A 20,670-nucleotide genomic window follows, 5' to 3' on the forward strand; every position below is an offset into this window, starting at 1 on the left:
CCCCAGGGTAGAGGGGTCAATTACTAGGGGGCATAGGTTTAAGGTGCGAGGGCCAAGGTTTAGAGTAGATGTACGAGGCAAGTTTTAAGAGGGTAGTGGGTGCCTGGAACTCGCTACCGGAGGAGATGGTGGAAGCAGGGACGATAGTGACATTTAAGGGGTATCTTGACAAATACATGAATAGGATGGGAATAGAGGGATACGGACCCAGGAAGTGTAGAAGATTGTAGTTTAGTCGGGCAGCATGGGCGGCACGGGCCTGGAGGGCCGAAGGGCCTGTTCCTGTGCTGTACTTTTCTTTGTTCTTTGTTTGTTAATGCAGTTACAAGAATGGACTCTTATCCTATCTCACGTTTGGATGATTGCATTGAGAAGGTGGGACAATAGGCTTTTATTTCCAAACTGGATTTACTGAAAGGTTACTGGCAGGTACCTTTATCCGAAAGGGCGAACCAATGCCATTCAGCATGAAAAACATTCCAGCCACATTTCAACGGTTAACTAACAAAGTCATTTCAGGATTACCCAATTGTGCGGTATACATCGACGATCTGGTAATTTTTAGTCAGACATGGAAAGAACATTTGAAGCATCTGATGGAGTTATTCGATCGACTTCAGGAGGCGGGTTTCATGGTAAATCTAGCCAAAAATGAATTTGGAAAAGCCCAAGTCACTTTCCTTGGCCATACAATCGGACAGGGTCGAATGGTCCCATGAGATTTGAAAACAAAAGTTATTGGGGAGTTTCCAATACCCTCGACACGAAGGAAAATAATGCGATTTCTTGGCATGAGTGGATTTTACCGGAAATTAGTGCCGAACTTTAGCAGTGTGGTCTCTCCACTGACGGACTTGCTAAAGAATAGTAGCAAATTTCAGTGGACAGCGGAGTCTCAACAGACATTTAACGGCCTGAAGGCTGTGTTAACCAATGCTCCTGTGTTGGAGAATTACAATGGGCTCTGTGATCGGATTGAACTAAAGTATTGATGTTGAAGAGAAATGCCGAAGCGTAGAGAAATCATGCAGAGACCTTCATGTGGATCGTGCAAGAGACCTTCTTGTCCAAAGAGACTGTCAATCAAGAGCGATTCCAGTTGCAGGAAGAAGAACTAAAATGGTCTATGTTATTATAAATGTTTGCATGTTTTGTTTTTGTCTACAAAAAGGTATATTTATTGTCAATTTTGCTTGAAAGAAAGTGAAAAGGTGAAAAATGAAACCATCTTAAAGTTGATAGTTTTTTTTTTCTTGGGGAGGGGGAGGTGAAATGGTGAACTGCCTGTGTCATGGGGATGTCACTTTAAGAAATGGTTGTCTTCTCAAGTGGCTGCAGTGATGTCATTGTGTGGGTGGAGCTGGGCTCTGGCTCTGCTTTTTACTTTCATTTTGAGCTGGAAGCTGTTTTTGGCTCTGAGTTTTAGTTTAGTTTTCAGTTGGAGAGCTGCATTCAAACCAAGGAGGTGTATTTTGGCCTCTCTCTCTGCATGCTAAAGAATGTTTCCAGATCACTTATGATTTCAAAGTAATGCTTGTTTCTGTAAGGAGTGCAAACCTACTATCTTTGTTAAAAAGGGTCTTTGACTTATGGATGTTGTTCGGAAAGTTACTAAGGATTACCTATAGAGTACTGTATCTTTGGGGGGGGGTATCATTGTTGGTAGTTGATAAGATGTTTACTGTGTGGTTATAAAATGTTAACTGGATTCATAGAATAAACATTTTTGTTTAAAAATACTTTAAACTCTGTTGCATCACAACTGTAAAGTGGGCCCTTGTGCTCCCCATAACCAAAATCTATTAAAATTTGTGGGTCAGGTGAACTCCATGATATACTTTGGTGTTCTCTAAATCCTGGCCCATAATACCCGTATACTCTATTCACTGGGCAGTGGCGTCTTTGGCATCCTCTACCGCCTCGGCTACCCTGCATCACCGGAGCCCTTGCCTTTCCTCTTACAGATGTCTCTGCCTGGGATGTTGCCTGTGCTCACCATGCCTCCCCTCCTTTCTGCCACCTCTTCTTTTTCAGAGGAGGTCCCACCAGCAGAGTAAACTATTTCCATTGAATCATATGCAGAGGATCACAACCTTACAAATGCTGGAGCACCGTCCTCCAATCCTGAGGTAAACCTCTCAGGGAAGTCCTGAAATCCTGAAAGTCACACCCCAAATGCTAAACAGTAACTAGGAAACTCAAACTAACTTCCATACTCATACAGCTATAAACACGACCACAGAAACTGCTGCTGCACATGGGGCCTTTTATTCTGCCGTTGGATGAGGAAATGCAAAAAGCAGAATTGGCGCCCACCCATTTTTCCTGTGTGAAGAGCTAAAACTAACATGGCAGTATAACATTTCTGTTGATTGGACTTTTAAAAACAATTTCGAGTACACAATTATTTTTTTCCAATTAAGAGGCAATTTAGCGTGGCCAGTCCACCTAACCTGCATATCTTTGGGTTGTGGGGGTGAAACCCATGCGGACAGTGATCCAGGGCTGCGATCGAACCCGGGTCCTCAGCGCCAGAGGCATTAGTGCTAACCACTGCGCCACCGTACCGCCCTGACTTTTAATGACCTTGATTAGTCCTTTAATTGTCGGTGGATGTGCATCTGAAGCGCCCAATGAGCTCCAAATCATGCATATGTGCGATGTCGTCCCAAAATGCCCCTGACATCTTCTCGTGAGATTTTATTCACTTCCGAGTGGGCCACATGTCTGACACAGACCAAATTCTGACCATTATTTTTTTTTAAATTAAACCACAAAAAATTGATTTTTTTTTCACACAGTAGGTAGAAACATACAGAAACAGTTAAAAGTATCTTCTATTTCTTATATGAATACAGAGATTTTCACAGTTACTTCAATGCCGTGTAAATGCAATCCCACTTGTGACACGAATAAAGATTATTATATCCCACCCACACTCCCACCTCATTCTTTCTCCATCACCCGTCTCTTTCTCTCCCACCAACACCCTCGCCTCTCCCTCTCTCTCTCTCACTCCCACCTCTGCCTCCTGTTCCCCATTCCACAGCCTCCGCATTCCTATTCCATGGCCCCCAGCCTCAAACTCCCGCTCTATTCCTCCTGACCCCGGACTTCCCTCCACAGCCCCTGGCCCGGCTCCATCTCCACAATACCTGGCCTCAGACACCCTCTCCACAACTACTGATCTCGGATTCCTGCTCCTTGTCCCCCGGCCTTGGCCTCCCGTCCACCCTGTGGCTGCTGCCTACCTCGCTCTGCCATTCAGTTTCCTTCACTCTCGCCTGACTTTGTCGTAGAATGAATTTGCGTCTATTTCCAGCTTGTCCAATCAGAGACTGACATCTCAGTGCAGTGGCCGCTGATAGGCTGACCAGTGCACCTATCAGTAACCAACCAAGTGAAAAAACACCTTCAGTTAGACAAGTTGGAAGGACAGCTTTTTTCAAATTTAAAATGGGTGGAGCTACCGTGGAACCCCTGGACGAGTCCCACAGAATGCATGTTTCCGTGGAACCCAGTTTTGGAATTGCTGCCATAGGCTATTTGTCATTCCGTAGCTGAGAGGGCCTCCAGACATTTGCTTATGCAGCTGTTTTTTAAAAAATTCCAATTAAGGCGCAATTTGGCATGACCAATCCACTTACCCTGCACATCTTTGGGCTGTGGGGGTGAGACCCACGCAGACATGGGCTTATGCAGCTCTTGAACCATATGTGAACCATACAGTTTTTCCTTCTGAATAAGGAAAGATTTGGCTAGTGCTAAGAACTTTCCCATACTGATAAAACTGAGATACAGAGATGATAAGCAGCTTGGTTTGATGCAAACATCCCCATCCTAGCTCTGTCTCGGATCGTGTTTTCGGGATCCTTAAGAGGGAGGGGAAGCAGCCCCAAGTCGTGGTCCACATAGGTACCAACGACATAGGTAGGAAAAGGGATAGGGATGTATTGTTCCCGGGGATTGCTCATTAGTATGTAGATGGCTGCTACATTATTATGCTGATGGTCGCTGGTAACGATGCTGTCTGGGCTTTTGCAGAGTGAAATACACAGCAAACCTGCACCTGCTGGTTTCTGCCTGTGTTGGCTGAATTTCCCTTCAGCCTTTGCCGTTCGCCATTTTCAATCGGGTCTTGGCCAATTCAGGTGGCTACAGCAGTTGAAACACTTGTCAAGAGGGAGAAGGAGGCTTATGTAAAAATGAGCCGTGAAGTTTCAGTTAGGGCGCTCAAGAGTTACAAGTTAGCTAGGAAGGACCTAAAGAGAGAGCTAAGAAGAGCCAGGAGGGGACATGAGAAGTCTTTCTATAGATATGTAAGGAATAAAAGAATGACTAGGGTAAGAGTAGGGCCAGTCAAGGACAATAGTGGGAAGTTGTGCGTGGAGTCCGAGGAGATAGGAGAGGTGCTAAATGAATATTTTTTGTCAGTATTCACACAGGAAAAGGACAATGTTGTCGAGAATACTGAGATACAGGCTACTAGACTAGAAGGGCTTGAGGTTCATAAGGAGGAGGAGGTGTTAGCAATTCTGGAAAGTGTGAAAATAGATAAGTCTCCTGGGCTGGATGGGATTTATCCTAGGATACCGTGGATGAGGGTAAAACAGTTGATGTGGTGTACATGGATTTCAGTAAAGCGTTTGATAAGGTTCCCCACGGTAGGCTATTGCAGAAAATACGGAGGCATGGGATTCAGGGTGATTTAGCAGTTTGGATCAGAAATTCGGGGTCAGCACGGTAGCATTGTAGATAGCACAATTGCTTCACAGCTCCAGGGTCCCAGGTTCGATTCTGGCTTGGTTCACTGTCTGTGAGGAGTCTGCACATCCTCCCCGTGTGTGCGTGGGTTTCCTCCGGGTGCTCCGGCTTCCTCCCACAGTCCAAAGATGTGCAGGTTAGGTGGATTGGCCATGATAAATTGCCCTTAATGTCCACAATTGCCCTTAGTGTTGGGTGGGGTTACTGGGTTATAAGGATAGGGTAGAGGTGTTGACCTTGGGTAGGGTGCTCTTTCCAAGAGCCGGTGCAGACTTGATGGGCCGAATGGTCTCCTTCTGCACTGTAAATTCTATGATATGGCTCTATGATTCTCTGGGAAGCTAGGGAGGAGATTGCTGAGCCTTTGGCTTTGATCTTTAAGTCATCTTTGTCCACAGGAATAGTGCCAGAAGACTGGAGGATAGGGGAGTAGAGCCAACCCCGGTAACTATAGACCAGTGAGCCTTACTTCTGTTGTGGGCAAAGTCTTGGAAAGGTTTATAAGAGATAGGATGTATAATCATCTGGAAAGGAATAATTTGATTAGAGATAGTCAACACAGTTTTGTAAAGGGTAGGTCGTGCCTCACAAACCTTATTGAGTTCTTTGAGAAGGTGACCAAACAGGTGGATGAGGGTAAAACAGTTGATGTGGTGTATATGGATTTCAGTAAAGCGTTTGATAAGGTACCCCACGGTAGGCTATTGCAGAAAATACGGAGGCATGGGATTCAGAGTGATTTAGCAGTTTGGATCAGAAATTCGCTAACTGGAAGAAGCCAAAGGTTAGTGGTTGATGGGAAATGTTCAGACTGGAGTCCAGTTACTAGTGGTGTACCACAAGGATCTGTTTTGGGGCCACTGCTGTTTGTCATTTTTATAAATGACCTGGAGGAGGGCGTAGAAGGATGGGTGAGTAAATTTGCAGATGACACTAAAGTCGGTGGAGTTGTGGACAGTGCGGAAGGATGTTACAGGTTACAGAGGGACATAGATAAGCTGCAGAGCTGGGCTGAGAGGTGGTGTAGCCACCTAAAATGGCTGATTCCCTATTAATTTGGCTAAAACCCGATTTAAAATGGCTAACCAAAAAGGCTGATGGGAAAAGCAGCCAACAGGACACAAACGGACAGCTGCAGGCAGAATAGCGTATTTGGCTCTGGGGAAGTCGGCCCAGATCGATACTCAAGACCATTAGCAGCACATCAGTCCAGACATCTGCAGTTTAATCGGCTATCCCCGGGAACAATTGCAACATATTAGCAATTGAATGCCGGGCCAGACCTGTCGGCGCCTACAGTGGCCGAAACAAAGACAGGTGAACGACCACCCTCCGATCGAGGAATCGCCCCGTTATTGGACATATCGAACCCAGTGATTGGGAACAAGTCCAATCACTTGGGACTCAGGGTCAAGGGCCGCCCTGAGAGGCGGGAAGCCCCTGGGCCCTATAAAGTGAGGGGCCAAGTTCAGACCTCTCTCTCTCTCCCTTCTTCTCCTACTCGAGACCTTCGCAAGAACATCAACCAGAAACTGTAAGTTTGACTCCAGCGATTGCTACCCAATAAAGACTCCTAGCCATCGACCTGTATCAGCCTTTTTGAATCCCGCGGGCCAGATCCGATTCGATAAGCCATTCGTTTCCCTGACCTGGTGGGCCCTTCCTAAAGTTAAGTATTGGCCAGTAGTGATAGGTTTCTATATAGATAGTAGGATTATTGTGTAAGCATTACTTGTTGTATATAATAAATGACCGTTGATTTCAATCTTACTAAGTGGTGTGCTGACTTATTAATCATAACTCGAGCTTGAACCACGTGGCGGTATCAGAAAGATACCTGGCGACTCGTGAGCAAAGGTGACAGAATTAGAGCTAATAAAACTAAGGCTAAAAAGAGCAACAGTGGCAAATGGAGTTTAATGCAGAAAAGTGTGAGGTGATTCATTTTGGAAGGAATAACAGGAAGACAGAGTACTGGGCTAATGGTAAGATTCTTGGTAGTGTGGATGAGCAGAGAGATCTCGGTGTCAATGTACATAGATCCCTAAAAGTTGCCACCCAGGTTGAGAGGGCTGTTAAGGCTTATGGTGTGTTAGCTTTTATTGGTAGAGGGATTGAGTTTCGGAGCCATGAGGTCATGTTGCAGCTGTACAAAACTCTGGTGCGGTCGCATTTGGAGTATTGCGTGCAATTCTGGTCACCGCATTATAGGAAGGATGTGGAAACATTGGAAAGGGTGCAGAGGAGATTTACCAGAATGTTGCCTGGTATGGAGGGAAGATATTATGAGGGAAGGCTGAGGTACTTGAGGCTGTTTTCGTTAGAGAGAAGAAGGTTAAGAGGTGACTTAATTGAGGCATACAAGATGATCAGAGGATTAGATAGGGTGGACAGTGAGAGCTTTTTTCCTCGGATGGTGATGTCTAGCATGAGGGGACATAGCTTTAAATTGAGGGGAGATAGATATCGGACAGATGTCAGAGGTAGGTTCTTTACTCAGAGAGTAGTAAGGGCGTGGAATGCCCTACCTGCAACAGTAGTGGACTCGCCAACATTAAGGGCATTCAAATGGTCATTGGATAGACATGTGGACGATAAGGGAATAGTGTAGATGGGCTTTAGAGTGGTTTCACAGGTCGGCGCAACATCGAGGGCCGAAGGGCCTGTACTGCACTGTAATGTTCTATGTTCTAATAGGAAACATTTTCAGATTTGCATCTGAGGTTTTAAATGTGCATGAAGATGACATAACTGTAATAATAAATATTTCTCCCCCCAGCTGTCACCGAATATGAAGGGAATATTTCTCCTCTTCTGCAATTCTTTGAAGTTGTGATGAGCTCCTTTTCTACGATCAAACATTCACCTAATGCAAGAATGTCACTGGAGGCAGTAGAATGTGCACTGAAACTAAACCGACTGGATCTGATTATTCATTGGGTCGTACAACAGAGGTATTCAAAACTTGGTTGAATCATGTTATTAAAATGCAGTTACTCACTACTGTGCAAGAGATGAGGAACACAGTTGAGTATAACGCAAAATATGGGACCTAGAGCAGAAAGTTCTGTATTTAAACTCCCTGCTTTTTGTAACTTTTCACTAAGATGTCACAATGGAACAAGAATTGTCGGTTGTCATAAATAACTAACTGGTTCACTAATGTCCTTTAGGGAAGGAAATCTTCAAGGGCAATTAGGGATGGGCAATAAATGCTGGCCCAGCCTGCGATACCCACATCCTATGAATGAATTTTTTAAAAATGCAATGAGTTTGAAAAGAATATAGAATATAAAATCTACAGGAACCAATTGGGAAATTATTGGCCTAAGGGGCAGAAAATATAGCAATATTAAACCGAGAATGTCTTTTCTGTTTTGGTTTTATCAATCATGAAGCTGATATTTATTTCATATTAAAATGAAAGGACAATAAAGGCCAATGTAAGTATAGTAATGTAGAGAACTATTTTGGATTAGCAATTGGAATTTTGATGCATGTAAGAATCTGCCAGGCAGGGGAGAGTTAATCTCCATCAGGGCTCATAGGGAGAAGACAGAGGGTATGGAAAGGGAGAGGTTAGTGGGGGAGATTTTGAGAGTGGACAGGAGATACGCAGAGGCCCCGGAGGAAAGATTACTTGGGGAAAGACGACAGCTCCAGACGGAGTTTGACCTGTTGACCACAGGGAAGGCGGAGGCACAGTGGAGGAAGGCGCAGGGGGCGACCTACGAGTATGGGGAAAAGACTAGTCGGATGCTGGCACACCAGCTCCGTAAGAGGATGGCAGCGAGGGAAATAGGGGGAGTCAAAGATGGAAGGGGAGCCATGGTTCGGAGGGCGACGAAAATAAACAAGGTATTTAAGGCCTTCTATGAAGAGCTGTACAGATCCCAGCCCCCAGCGGGGGAAGAGGGGATGAGACGATTCCTAGACCAACTGAGATTCCCGAGGGTGGAGGAGCAAGAGGTGGCTGGTTTGGGGGCACCAATTGGGTTGGAGGAGCTGAGCAAGGGTTTGGGGAGTATGCAGGCGGGGAAGGCCCCGGGACCGGATGGGTTCCCGGTGGAGTTCTACAGGAAGTACATAGACCTGTTGGCCCCGCTACTAGTGAGGACCTTTAATGAGGCAAGAGAGGAGGGGACCCTGCCCCCGACAATGTCGGAAGCGACAATTTCTTTGATCCTAAAGCGGGACAAGAACCCACTGCAATGTGGATCGTACAGGCCAATCTCGCTCCTCAATGTGGATGCTAAGTTGCTGGCAAAAGTGCTGGCCACGAGGATCGGGGACTGTGTCCCGGGGGTGATCCACGAGGACCAGACGGGATTCGTAAAGGGCAGGCAATTAAACAGTAATGTGCGGCGACTCTTAAACGTGATAATGATGCCATCGGAGGAGGGAGAGGCGGAGATAGTGGCAGCTATGGACGCGGAGAAGGCCTTTGACCGAGTAGAGTGGGAGTACCTCTGGGAGGTGCTGCGTAGGTTTGGGTTCGGGAGAGGGTTTATCACTTGGGTTAAGCTCCTTTACAGAGCCCCGGTGGCGAGTGTGGTGACGAACCGGCGGAGGTCGGAGTACTTTCGGCTGTACCGAGGAACGAGGCAGGGGTGCCCCCTGTCCCCCCTGTTGTTTGCATTGGCGATCGAACCCTTGGCCATGTCATTGAGGGAGTCTAATAAATGGAGGGGGTGGTCCGAGTGGGAGAAGAGCATTGGGTGTCGCTATATGCGGATGACCTGTTGCTGTATGTGGCGGATCCAATGGAGGGGATGGTGGAGGTCATGCAGTCTCTAAGGGAGTTTGGGGAGTTTTTGGGCTATAAGCTCAATGTAGGGAAGAGTGAGCTCTTTGTATTACAGGCAGGGGACCAAGAAAGAGGGATAGGGGACCTACCGCTGAGGAGGGCGGAGGGGAGCTTTCGGTATCTGGGGATCCAGATAGCCAGGAGTTGGGGGGCCCTACATCAACTGAATCTGACGAGGTTGGTGGAGCAAATGGAGGAGGACTTCAAAAGATGGGACATGTTACCGCTCTCGCTGGCGGGTAGAGTGCAGTCGGTCAAAATGGTGGTCCTTCCGAGGTTTCTGTTTGTGTTTCAGTGCCTTCCCATCGTGATCACCAAGACCTTTTTCAAGAGAGTAGGTAGAAGTATAATGGGGTTTGTGTGGGTGAATAGGACCCCGAGGGTAAGGAGAGGGTTCCTGGAACGAAGTAGGGACCGAGGAGGGTTGGCGCTGCCAAACCTAGGGAGCTACTACTGGGCAGCAAATGTGGCGATGATCCGCAAGTGGGTGTCTCTTCCACCTTCCTGGATTTCTTTTTTAATCTGAGGTACACTCTACTTATTTTCTCCCATTAGATCACCTTTGCCTCTACCACTTGAGTATTTCACATGTCCCCAGTTTCCATCCCTCACAGGCTGAAACTGATGTTGGAAACCAAGCTTTGATTTATGAACTAATTCATAATCATCTGCCAATTCCGCTGCTAATCTCACAGTTTTAACCCCCTGCTCTTCCACATGAGTTCTCACTACATCAGGACTTGAATTTTGAAACTCATCCAAAAGCATAATTTCTCTGAGAGCTTCATATGTTTGGTCTATTTTCAAGGCCCTTATCAACCTATCAAAATTACTCTGTTTGATCCTTTCAATCTCCATGTATGTTTGATCAGGTTCTTTCCTTAAATTTCTAAACCTTTGTCTGTAGGCTTCAGGCAGTAGTTCATATGCACCTAAGATGGATTTTTTTCACCTCCTCATACTTCCCAGATACCTCCTCCGGTAGTGATGCAAACACTTCACTAGCCCTACCTACCAGCTTTGTTTCAATCAGTAATACCCACATGTCCGGTGGCCATTTCATTTGTTTAGCCACCTTCTCAAATGAAATGAAAAAGGCTTCTACCTCCTTCTCATCAAACCATGGCAATGATTGCACATATTTAAATAGCTACCCACCAAGCCTTCGACTATGATGCTCTTTCTCTTTATCCTCATCACTATCCTCCAACTGTATGTTTCCCTTTACATCTGCCAATTTTAACTGGCATGTCATGTTTCATGGCCAGATTCTGAAGTTCAAACTCTCACTCTTTTTCCCTTTCCTCTCTCTCTTTTTCTTTTTCCATGATCTGTACCTCTCTTTCTTTTTCCCTGATTGCATATTCAAGCTGCTTTAATTCTTTTTCATGTTCAAGTTGTTTGATTTGTAACTCAATTTCTGCCATTTCTAATGAGTCAGACTGTATCTCAGTCTATTTTAAATGCTCAACTAGCACCGTAAGTACCTCTTCTTTTTGCATGCTGTCAGGTAATGTTAACTGCAATGTTTTTGCCAAATCTAAAAGCCTTTTCTTTTTCTCTGTTCGTCAGGTACTGCGTGTGACCGTTTCCATCTCCAAAAACTTCAGAGCCTCTGAAAGAGCCATTGTCCACAACACATTCCCTACTTAAACTGGTATACCACACCTGAAAAGCAATCACAATATGCTCACCCCTCGCTGTCTCTAAGTTCACAAAGCCAACCCAAGAGATAGACTTTTATGCCCCTCGAGCCCCCAATTTGTCATGGCCCAGGGTTTAGAGAACCCCAAAGTGTATCATGGAGTTCACCTGACCCACAACTTTTAATAGATTGTGGTTATGGGGAGCACACGGGCCTACTTTACAGGTGTGGTGCAACAGAGTTAAAGTACTTTTAAATTAAAACAATGTTTATTTATGAAACCAGTTCACATTTTATAAACCCGCAGTAAACAACTATCAACACCAATCATCCCCACAGAAACACTATTCTATAAGTAAACCTTAATCTTTCCTTACAACATCCATAAGACAAAAAAAACCTTTTTAACACAGAGATCAGGTTTAAATTCACTACTGAGAGCAGTTATCACTTTGAAATCCTCAAATGATCTGGAGACAGTCTTTAGATAGCAGAGAGAGACCTTATACAGCTGTTTGCTTTGCCTGCAGCTATCCAGTTCTCAAAACGAAACTAAAACACACTGTAGCTGCCTGCTCAAAAACTAAAGCGAAAGACAGACAGCCCAGCTCCACCCACTCTCTGACATCACTGCAGCTATCTGACAAACACCCATTTCTTAAAGGTACACCAACTACAGCTATTCTATAAACACCCATTTCTTCAAGAAACTCGCACATGACACATGCAATATAACATTGGCAATGAGAATAAATTAATCCAGTCAAAGAAGACTAATTGAAAATTGGAACTTGGGGGGTGGGGGGAGGGGGCGGGGGGTTTGAAAGTGACCTCTCAGAGTCCTGAAAAAGTAAAAGAGTGTCAGTCAAATAGCCATGCCAGTATTCAGGAAAATTAATCCGTTTGACTTGGAGGTTGAAAGTTGGGACCAATATATCGAAAGTCTTCAATATTATTTTTCGCTGCCAATGAAATCACGGCAGAAGATAAACCGAAAGTAATATCACTCACGGTTTGTGACCCATCAAAGTCCTTTGATCAATTGGTGCAAATAGTGAGGGACCATTCCATTCCCTGACCCTCCATTATTATTGTCATGTGAGTGTCCCTTTTAGAAATGTTTTTGTCTTATCTCATGGCTTCAGTAATGTCATTGTGTGGGTGGAGCTGGGCTGTGCTCTAGAAGTTAATTTTACTTTCACTTTGGGTTTGAACTGGTTTGTACAGCACAGGTTGAAAAAGAAGTGTCTCTCTATCTTTATTTTAAAAGCTGTTTCCAGACTACTTAATAACTTAAAAGAGATAACTGCGTTCCAGAAGAAATTCAAACATGCTGTTTGAGAAGGGAAAAAGTGTATCCATACCAAGTCTTACAGTAAGAGGGCTGTGCGCGGGGACTGGAGAAGGGAGTAGTGTCGGCGGTTTACGGGGCTATTTTGGAAGTGGAGAAGGCACCGCTGGAAGGGATCAAGGCAAAGTGGGAGGAAGAGTTGGGAGACGGTATGGAGGAGAGGTTCTGGTGTGAGGTGCTCCGGAGTGTGAATGCCTCCACCTCATGTGCGAGGTTGGGGCTGATACAGCTGAAGGTAGTATATAGAGCACACCTCACAAGGGCGAGGATGAGCCGGCTCTTTGAGGGGGTAGAACATGTGTGTGAACGTTGCCGGGGGGGGGGGGGGGGGGCGGCGAAAACCACGTTCATATGTTTTGGTCCTGTGCAAAGCTGGAGGATTACTGGAAGGAGGTGTTTAGTAATCTCTAAAGTGATGCACATGAAACTGGATCCAGGCCCTCGGGAGGACATATTCGGGGTGTCGGACCTGCCAGGGTGCGTAGGCAGATGTTGTAGCCTTCGCCTCGTTGATCGCCCGAAGGCGAATCCTGTTGGGGTGGAGATCAACCCCTGGTGTGGCGGGGGGACTTGCTAGAATACTTGACTCTTGAGAAGGTCAAATTTGAACTGAGGGGAAGGATGGAGGGGTTCTACAAATCATGGGCATTATTCATTATCCACTTTCGAGAATTGGATTACATCGAACATTGTGGAGGGGGGGGGGGGGGTGTTGGGAGAGTTGGGGGGGGGCTGTATGTGTTAATGGTGACTAGACGTGATTACTGATTTCTTTTTGTTATTTGTTCATGTTTTTTAAAAAATAATTTTTATTAAAGGTTTTCATAAAATATTAAGAACAAAATGAAAAAAGGAACCCAGCAGGGTTAAGTACAAAACACAGTCCAGAAAACCAACCCTCCATACCCCCCTCCCCCCGTACATAAATAATAAATTAACATTAACACCCCAACTTAATACAACAGGTATCACCCCCTCAGACCCTCCAGTGTAAATAACAAAAACAAAAAATAAAGTGACCCCCCCCCGAGTTGCTGCTGCCATTGACCAATGTCTACCGCTCTGCCAGGAAGTCTAAGAACGGTTGCCACCGCCTAAAGAACCCTTGTACCGACCCTCTCAAGGCGAATTTCAACCTCTGCAACTTAATAAACCCTGCCATATTGTTGATCCAGGATTCCACGCTTGGGGGCCTCGCATCCTTCCACTGAAGAAGAATCCTTCGCCGGGCTACCAGGGACGCAAAGGTCAGAATTCCGGCCTCTTTCGCCTCCTGCACTCCCGGCTCCTCTGCCACCCCAAATATTGCGAGCCCCCAGCTCGGTTTGACCCTGGATCCTACCACCCACGACACCGTCCTCGCTACGCCCTTCCAAAATTCCTCCAGCGCTGGGCATGCCCAGAACATATGGGTGTGGTTTGCTGGGCTCCTTGAGCACCGAACACACCTGTCCTCACCCCCAAAGAACCGGCTCACCCTTGTTCCGGTCATGTGTGCCCTGTGCCGCACCTTAAACTGTATGAGGCTGAGCCTCGCGCACAATGAGGAAGAGTTCACCCACCCCAGGACATCTGCCCACATCCCTTCCTTAATTTCCTCTCCCAACTCCTCCTCCCACGTACCTTTAACCTCCACCACCGAGGCCTCGTCCTCCTCCTGCATCACCTGGTACGTTTCCGAGATCTTCCCCACTCCCACCCACCCCCCTGAGAGCACCCTGTCCTGTACTGTGTGTGGCAGTAGCCGCGGGAATTCCACCACCTGCCGTCTGGCAAACGCCCTTACCTGTAAGTACCTGAAGGTGTTCCCCGGGGGGAGCCTGTACTTCTCCTCCAGCTCACCCCAGCTCGTGAACTTCCCGTCCACAAATAGGTCCCCCAACTTTCGTATCCCTGCCCTGTGCCACCCCGCAAACCCTCCACCTGTTCTTCCTGGGGCGAACCGGTGGTTCTGCCGTAATGGGGTCCCTGCTGAGGCCCCCACTTCCCCCCTGTGCCGCCTCCACTTTCCCCAGATTTTGAGGGCAGCCACCACACCGGGCTCGTAGTATACCTCCTTGGAGGGAGCGGCAGCGGCGCCGTTGCCAGCGCCCCCAGACTCGTACCCACACAAGACGCCATCTCCAGCCTCTTCCATGCAGCCTCCTCCCCCTCTATCACCCACTTGCGCACCATCGTCGCATTCGCGGCCCTGTAGTATCCACAGAGGTTGGGCAGCGCCAGTCCCCCCTATCTCTACTCCGCTTCAGGAACACCCTTCTCACCCTCGGAGTCCCTCGCGCCCACACAAACCCCATTGTACTCCTGCTAACCCGTCTGAATAAAGCCTTTGGGATAAACACGGGAGGCACTGAAACAGAAACAAAAACCTTGGGAGCACCGTAATTTTGATTGACTGCACCCTACCCGCCAAGGACAGCGGCAACGCATCCCACCTCTTGAACTCCTCCTCCATTTGCTCCACCAGCCTTGTAAAATTAAGCCTATGCAGGGCCCCCCAGCTCCTGGCCCCCTGGACTCCCAAATACCTGAAGCTCCTCTCCGCCTTTTTTAGTGGGAGCTCACCAATCCCCCTCTCCTGGTCCCCTGGATGAACTACGAACAGCTCGCTCTTCCCCATGTTGCGCTTGTACCCCGGAAAGTCCCCGAATTCCCTAAGAATCCTCATTACCTCCGACATTCCTCCCACCGGGTCCGCCACATACAGCAGCAGGTCGTCCGCATAAAGTGACACCCTATGCTCCTCCCCACCACGCACCAACCCCCTCCAGTTCCTTGACTCCCTCACTGCCATAGCCAGGAGTTCAATCGTCAGTGCGAAGAGCAGGGGGGATAAGGGACACCCCTGTCTCGTCCCTCGGTGCAACCGAAAGTACTCGGACCTCCCCCTGTTTGTGGCCACACTCGCCATCAGGACCTCATGCAGCAGCCTAGCCCACCTGACAAACCCCTCCCCAAACCCGAACCTCTTCCGCACCTCCCACAGGTACCCCCACTCTACCCTATCGAAGGCTTTCTCAGCGTCCATCGCCACCACTTTCTCCGCCTCTCCCTCCTTCGCCGGCATAATGATAACGTTCAAAAGCCTCCGCACATTCGCGTTCAACTGTCCCCCCTTCACAAACCCCGTCTGGTCTTCATGGATGATCTGCGGCACATAATCCTCAAATCTCGTGGCTAAGACCTTGGCATCTACATTTAGCAAGGAGATTGGTCTGTAAGACCCACACTGCAGGGGATCCTTGTCCCGCTTCAGGATCAAGGAGATCAGTGCCCGGGACATCGTCGGGGGCAAACCGCCCCCCCCCCCCACCCCCCCTCCCTTGCCTCATTGAAGGTCCTAACTAACAACAGGTCCATATATGTTTTATAAAATTCAACCAGGAAATCGTCCGGCCCCGGTGCCTTCCCCGCCTGCATGCTTCCTATCCCTTTGATCAGCTCCTCCAGCCCAATCAGGGCCCCCAAACCTGCCACCAGTCCCTCTTCCACCTTTGGAAACCTCAATTGGTCTAGGAAGCGGCCCATCCCTCCCTCATCCCGTGGGGGCTCGGATCGGTACAATTCCTTGTAGAAGTCCCTGAAGACCCCATTGATGCCAACTCCACTCCGCACCACACTCCCTCCCCTGTCCTTAACACCCCCGATCTCGCTAGCTGCGTCCCGCTTCCGAAGCTGATGCGCCAGCATCCGGCTTGCCTTTTCCTCATACTCGTAAATCGCCCCCTGGGCCTTCCTCCACTGCACCTCCGCCTTCCTGGTGGTCACCAGGTCAAATTCGGCCTGGAGGCTACGCCTCTTCCTCAACAATCCTTCCTCGGGCTCCTCCGCATACCTCCTGTCTACACTCACCACCTCCCCCACCAGCCTCTCCCTCTCCCCCCGCTCCCTCCGCTCCTTGTGGGCCCTAATGGAGATCAGCTCTCCCCTCACCACTGCCTTCAGTGCCTCCCATACCATCCCCACTCGGACCTCCCCGTTGTCGTTGGTCTCCAAGTACCTCTCTATACTTCCTCGGACCCGCTCGCTCACCTCCTCGTCCGCCAACAGCCTCACCTCCAAGCGCCACAGCGGGCGCTGGTCCCTCTCCTCCCCCATCTCCAAGTCCACCCAATGCGGGGCATGGTCCGAAATGGCTATTGCCGAATACTCAGTATCCTCTACTCTCGCTATCAGCGCCCTACTCAAGATGAAAAAGTCGATTCGGGAATAAGCCTTATGGACATGTGAGAAGAATGAAAATTCCCTAGCCCCCGGCCTTGCAAATCTCCAAGGGTCAACCCCTCCCATCTGGTCCATAAACCCTCTCAGCACTCTAGCCGCCGCCGACTTCCTACCCGTCCTCGACCTGGAGCGATCCAGTGCCGGATCCAGCACCGTGTTAAAGTCTCCCCCCCACTTCCCATCTGGGATCCGGCCCAACATACGCCGCATAAAACCCGCATCGTCCCAGTTTGGGGCATACACATTGACCAGTACCACCCTCTCTCCCTGCAACTTACCACTTACCATTATGTACCTGCTGCCATTATCTGCCACAATGCTCAACGCCTTAAACGACACCTTCTTTCCCACCAAGATCGCCACCCCTCGATTTTTGGCATCCAGCCCCGAGTGAAACACCTGACCTACCCACCCTTTCCTCAATCTTACCTGGCCTGCCACTTTCAGATGTGTCTCCTGAAGCATAACCACATCCGCCTTCAGCCCCTTCAGGTGCGCGAACACGCGGGCCCGCTTAACCGGCCCATTCAGTCCCCTTACATTCCAGGTTATCAGCCGGATCAGGGGCCTACCCGCCCCCCTCCCCCGCCGACTAGCCATGACCCCTCCTCGGCCAGCCACGTGCCCGCACCCCACACCCGGCCCGTTCCCTACAGTGGTATACCCCCGTCTCGACACCCCCCACTCGCTCCAGCTCCTCCTTGACCAAAGCAGCAGCAACTCGATTCCCTCCCCGCCCCCCCGACCAACCCAACCAAAAGAGTGCCCAACCCGCCCCAGCCACCCTCACCGACCCAAAAGAGAAAAATACAGAGAAAAAGAAACCCGGAGCAATACAAAGGTCCCCCCCTCGAAACAAAAATAAACATAGCCTATCAACCGCAGTTCCCACTCGCCCATCCCGACCCTCAGTCTGTGTCCAACTTCTTGGCCTGAACAAAGGCCCACGCCTCCTCCGGAGACTCAAAATAATGGTGCCGGTCCTTGTAGGAAACCCACAGTCGCGCCGGCTGCAACATGCCAAACTTGGCCTCCTTCTGCACTGTAAATTCAATGATATTCTATGATTAATCGAGGACAAAGGTTCGGCACAACATCGTGGGCCGAAGGGCCTGTTCTGTGCTGTATTTTCTATGTTCTATGTTCTATGTTCACCCCCTTCCTGTGCAGCACCGCCTTCGCTCGATTGTATCCGGCCCTCCTCTTCGCCACCTCCGCACTCCAGTCCTGGTATATCCGAACCTCCGCGTTCTCCCACCTGCTGCTCCTCTCCTTCTTGGCCCACCTGAGCACACACTCCCGATCGACGAACCGATGGAACCTCACCAGCACCGCCCGTGGAGGCTCGTTAGCCTTGGGCCTCCTCGCCAGCACTCTATGGGCCCCTTCCAGCTCCAGGGGCCCCTGGAAGGACCCCGCTCCCATCAGCGAGTTCAACATGGTGACCACATAGGCCCCCACGTCCGGCCCCTCCGGGAGGCCCAGAATCGCAGATTTTTCCGCCTCGACCGATTCTCCATCTCCTCGAACCGCTCCTGCCATTTCTTGTGGAGCACCTCGTGCGCCTCCACCTTTACCTCCAGGCCTAAGATCTCGTCCTCATTGTCAGAGATCTTTTGTTGAGCCTCGCGGATCGCCACCCCCTGGGCCGTCTGTGTCTCCAGCAGCTTATCAATAGACGCCTTCATCAGCTCTAGCAGGTCCGTTTTAATCTCTCTAAAGCAGAGCTCGATACCCTCCTGCTGCTCTTCCACCCACTGCATCCACGCTGCCTGGTCTCCGCCCACCGCCATTTTGTCCTTCTTCCCTCGCACCCTCTTTGGGTCCACCACCACTTTTGTTGTCGCCCCGCTCCTAGTTGAAGCCATATACTGACGGGGAGCTGTTGTAGACTCCTTCCCACACCGGGAAACGTCGGAAAAGTGCCGTTGGGGGCCCTAAAAAGAGCCCGAAAGTCAGTTTTTGCGTGAGCCGCCGAATGTGCGACTTAGCTCCGTATAGATGCAACCGGAAGTGTTATTTGTTCATGTTAACATGCGGGCTAATGTTTAGGGGTTTGGCGGGAGGATGGGATTGTGGTTATTGATATGGGGATTGACATTGCATTCGTTTCTGATTATTGTTTATTGTTGGGTGTAAATTTGGAAGAAAATGTGAAAAAGGAGGAGAATAAAAATATTTTTTTAAAAAGAGGGTAGTGTGCTGGGCCACACCTTTGAAAAGGGGGTTCTGGTTTTTGTTTGGATCTTGTTATTAAATTGGAACAGTTAAGGGGGATTCATTAATAGATTACTCTAGCTGTGTGGGGTATTTATGTTTTTAGTTGATACAAATGCTTACTGTGTGTGTTTATGAAAATGTTAACTAAATTCGTAGAATAAAGTTTGTTTTTTGATTAAAAGCGCCTAAGACCTCTGTTGAATAATACTTGAAAGGCAGACTCTTGTGCTGATTGTAACCACAATCAATAGACAGTTGTAGGTCAAGTGAACGCCATGATATACTTTGGAGTTTTCTAAACCGTGGCCCATAACATTATGCAGCGCTATAAATTTCATACAGCTATTAGAGGTCCTGGAGAAACGGTATCTGCTTTTGTTGCCAGACTTCGACAAATGTCAGAACATTGTGAATATGGTACTTCTCTCAGCAACATGCTGCATGACTGACTGGTCTGTGGGATCACTAACTTAAATATTCAGAAGCCATTGCTGACAGAAACCAAGATAACCTTGGACAAAGCCGTTCAGTCGGCTCAAGTGACTGAAAGCGCTGAACAAAGCGTTTTTGAATTACAATAGATAGAGTAGACAGTCAGAGACTTTTTCCCCGGGTGGAACAAACCATTACAAGGGGACATAAATTTAAGGTGAAAGGTGGAAGATATAGGAGGGATATCAGAGGTAGGTTCTTTACCCAGAGAGTAGTGGGGGCATGGAATGCACTGCCTGTGGAAGTAGTTGAGTCGGACACATTAGGGACTTTCAAGCAGGTATTGGATAGGTACATGGATTATGGTAAAATGATATAGTGTAGATTTATTTGTTCTCAAGGGCAGCACGGTAGCATTGTGGATAGCACAATTGCTTCACAGCTCCAGGGTCCCAGGTTCGATTCCGGCTTGGGTCACTGTCTGTGCGGAGTCTGCACGTCCTCCCCGTGTCTGCGTGGGTTTCCTCCGGGTGCTCCGGTTTCCTCCCACAGTCCAAAGATGTGCGGGTTAGGTGAATTGGCCAATGATAAATTGTCCTTAATGTCCAAATTGCCCTTGGTGTTGGGTGGAGATGTTGAGTTTGGGTGGGGTGCTCTTTCCGGGGGCCGGTGCGGACTCGGGGGGCCGGGTGGCCTCCTTCTGCACTGTGGATTCAATGATAATCTATGATTAATCTAGGACAAAGGTTCGGCACAACATCGTGGGCCGAAGGGCCTGTTCTGTGCTGTATTTTCTATGTTCTACGTTCTAAAGTGTGGAATGCAAGCTGAATCAGTTATGATGGGAAGCAGCGACCACTCAAGGCTCCTGAAGCAGAGCCAGAGAAGAAATGTGACCGGCAGTCACAAGGGTTAGAGGTTTGTTACTGGTGTAGGGGAGAACATTCCCAAGACAAATGCAAGTGTAAGGAATTCATCTGTTTCAGATGTAAGGAGAAAGACCATATATAAGCCAGATGCAGAGTCAGACAATATACTCCAAGTTCCCCAAAATAAAATATCGGTGACTCCAATGAACAAGTTTGAGGAAGAGCCTGAAGAAAAATCAGAAATATACAAGCTTAACATGGTGAGGTTAAGTAAAACACCCCTCACTGAGATTGTCCTTGTCAATGGCCATCCGCTTAAAATGGATACAGGGGCGGCTGCCACAGTAGTGGGTGAGCA

General features: G+C 48.4%; 1 protein-coding gene across 2 annotated transcripts in view; it reads left to right on the forward strand.

Annotated features, from left to right (window-relative positions):
• Nucleotides 1–20,670, forward strand: part of LOC140424276 (clathrin heavy chain linker domain-containing protein 1-like) — a 208,731-nt gene that overhangs the window by 149,682 nt on the left and 38,379 nt on the right. For both annotated transcript variants that reach the window (XM_072507852.1, XM_072507853.1), the window contains exon 8: nucleotides 7,544–7,718. In XM_072507852.1, the coding sequence (XP_072363953.1) occupies nucleotides 7,544–7,718 (175 nt within the window). The remainder of the gene's footprint in view (nucleotides 1–7,543; nucleotides 7,719–20,670) is intronic.

The sequence above is a fragment of the Scyliorhinus torazame genome, chromosome 1, assembly GCF_047496885.1.
Source record: "Scyliorhinus torazame isolate Kashiwa2021f chromosome 1, sScyTor2.1, whole genome shotgun sequence".
NCBI classification, from domain to species: Eukaryota; Metazoa; Chordata; class Chondrichthyes; order Carcharhiniformes; family Scyliorhinidae; genus Scyliorhinus; species Scyliorhinus torazame.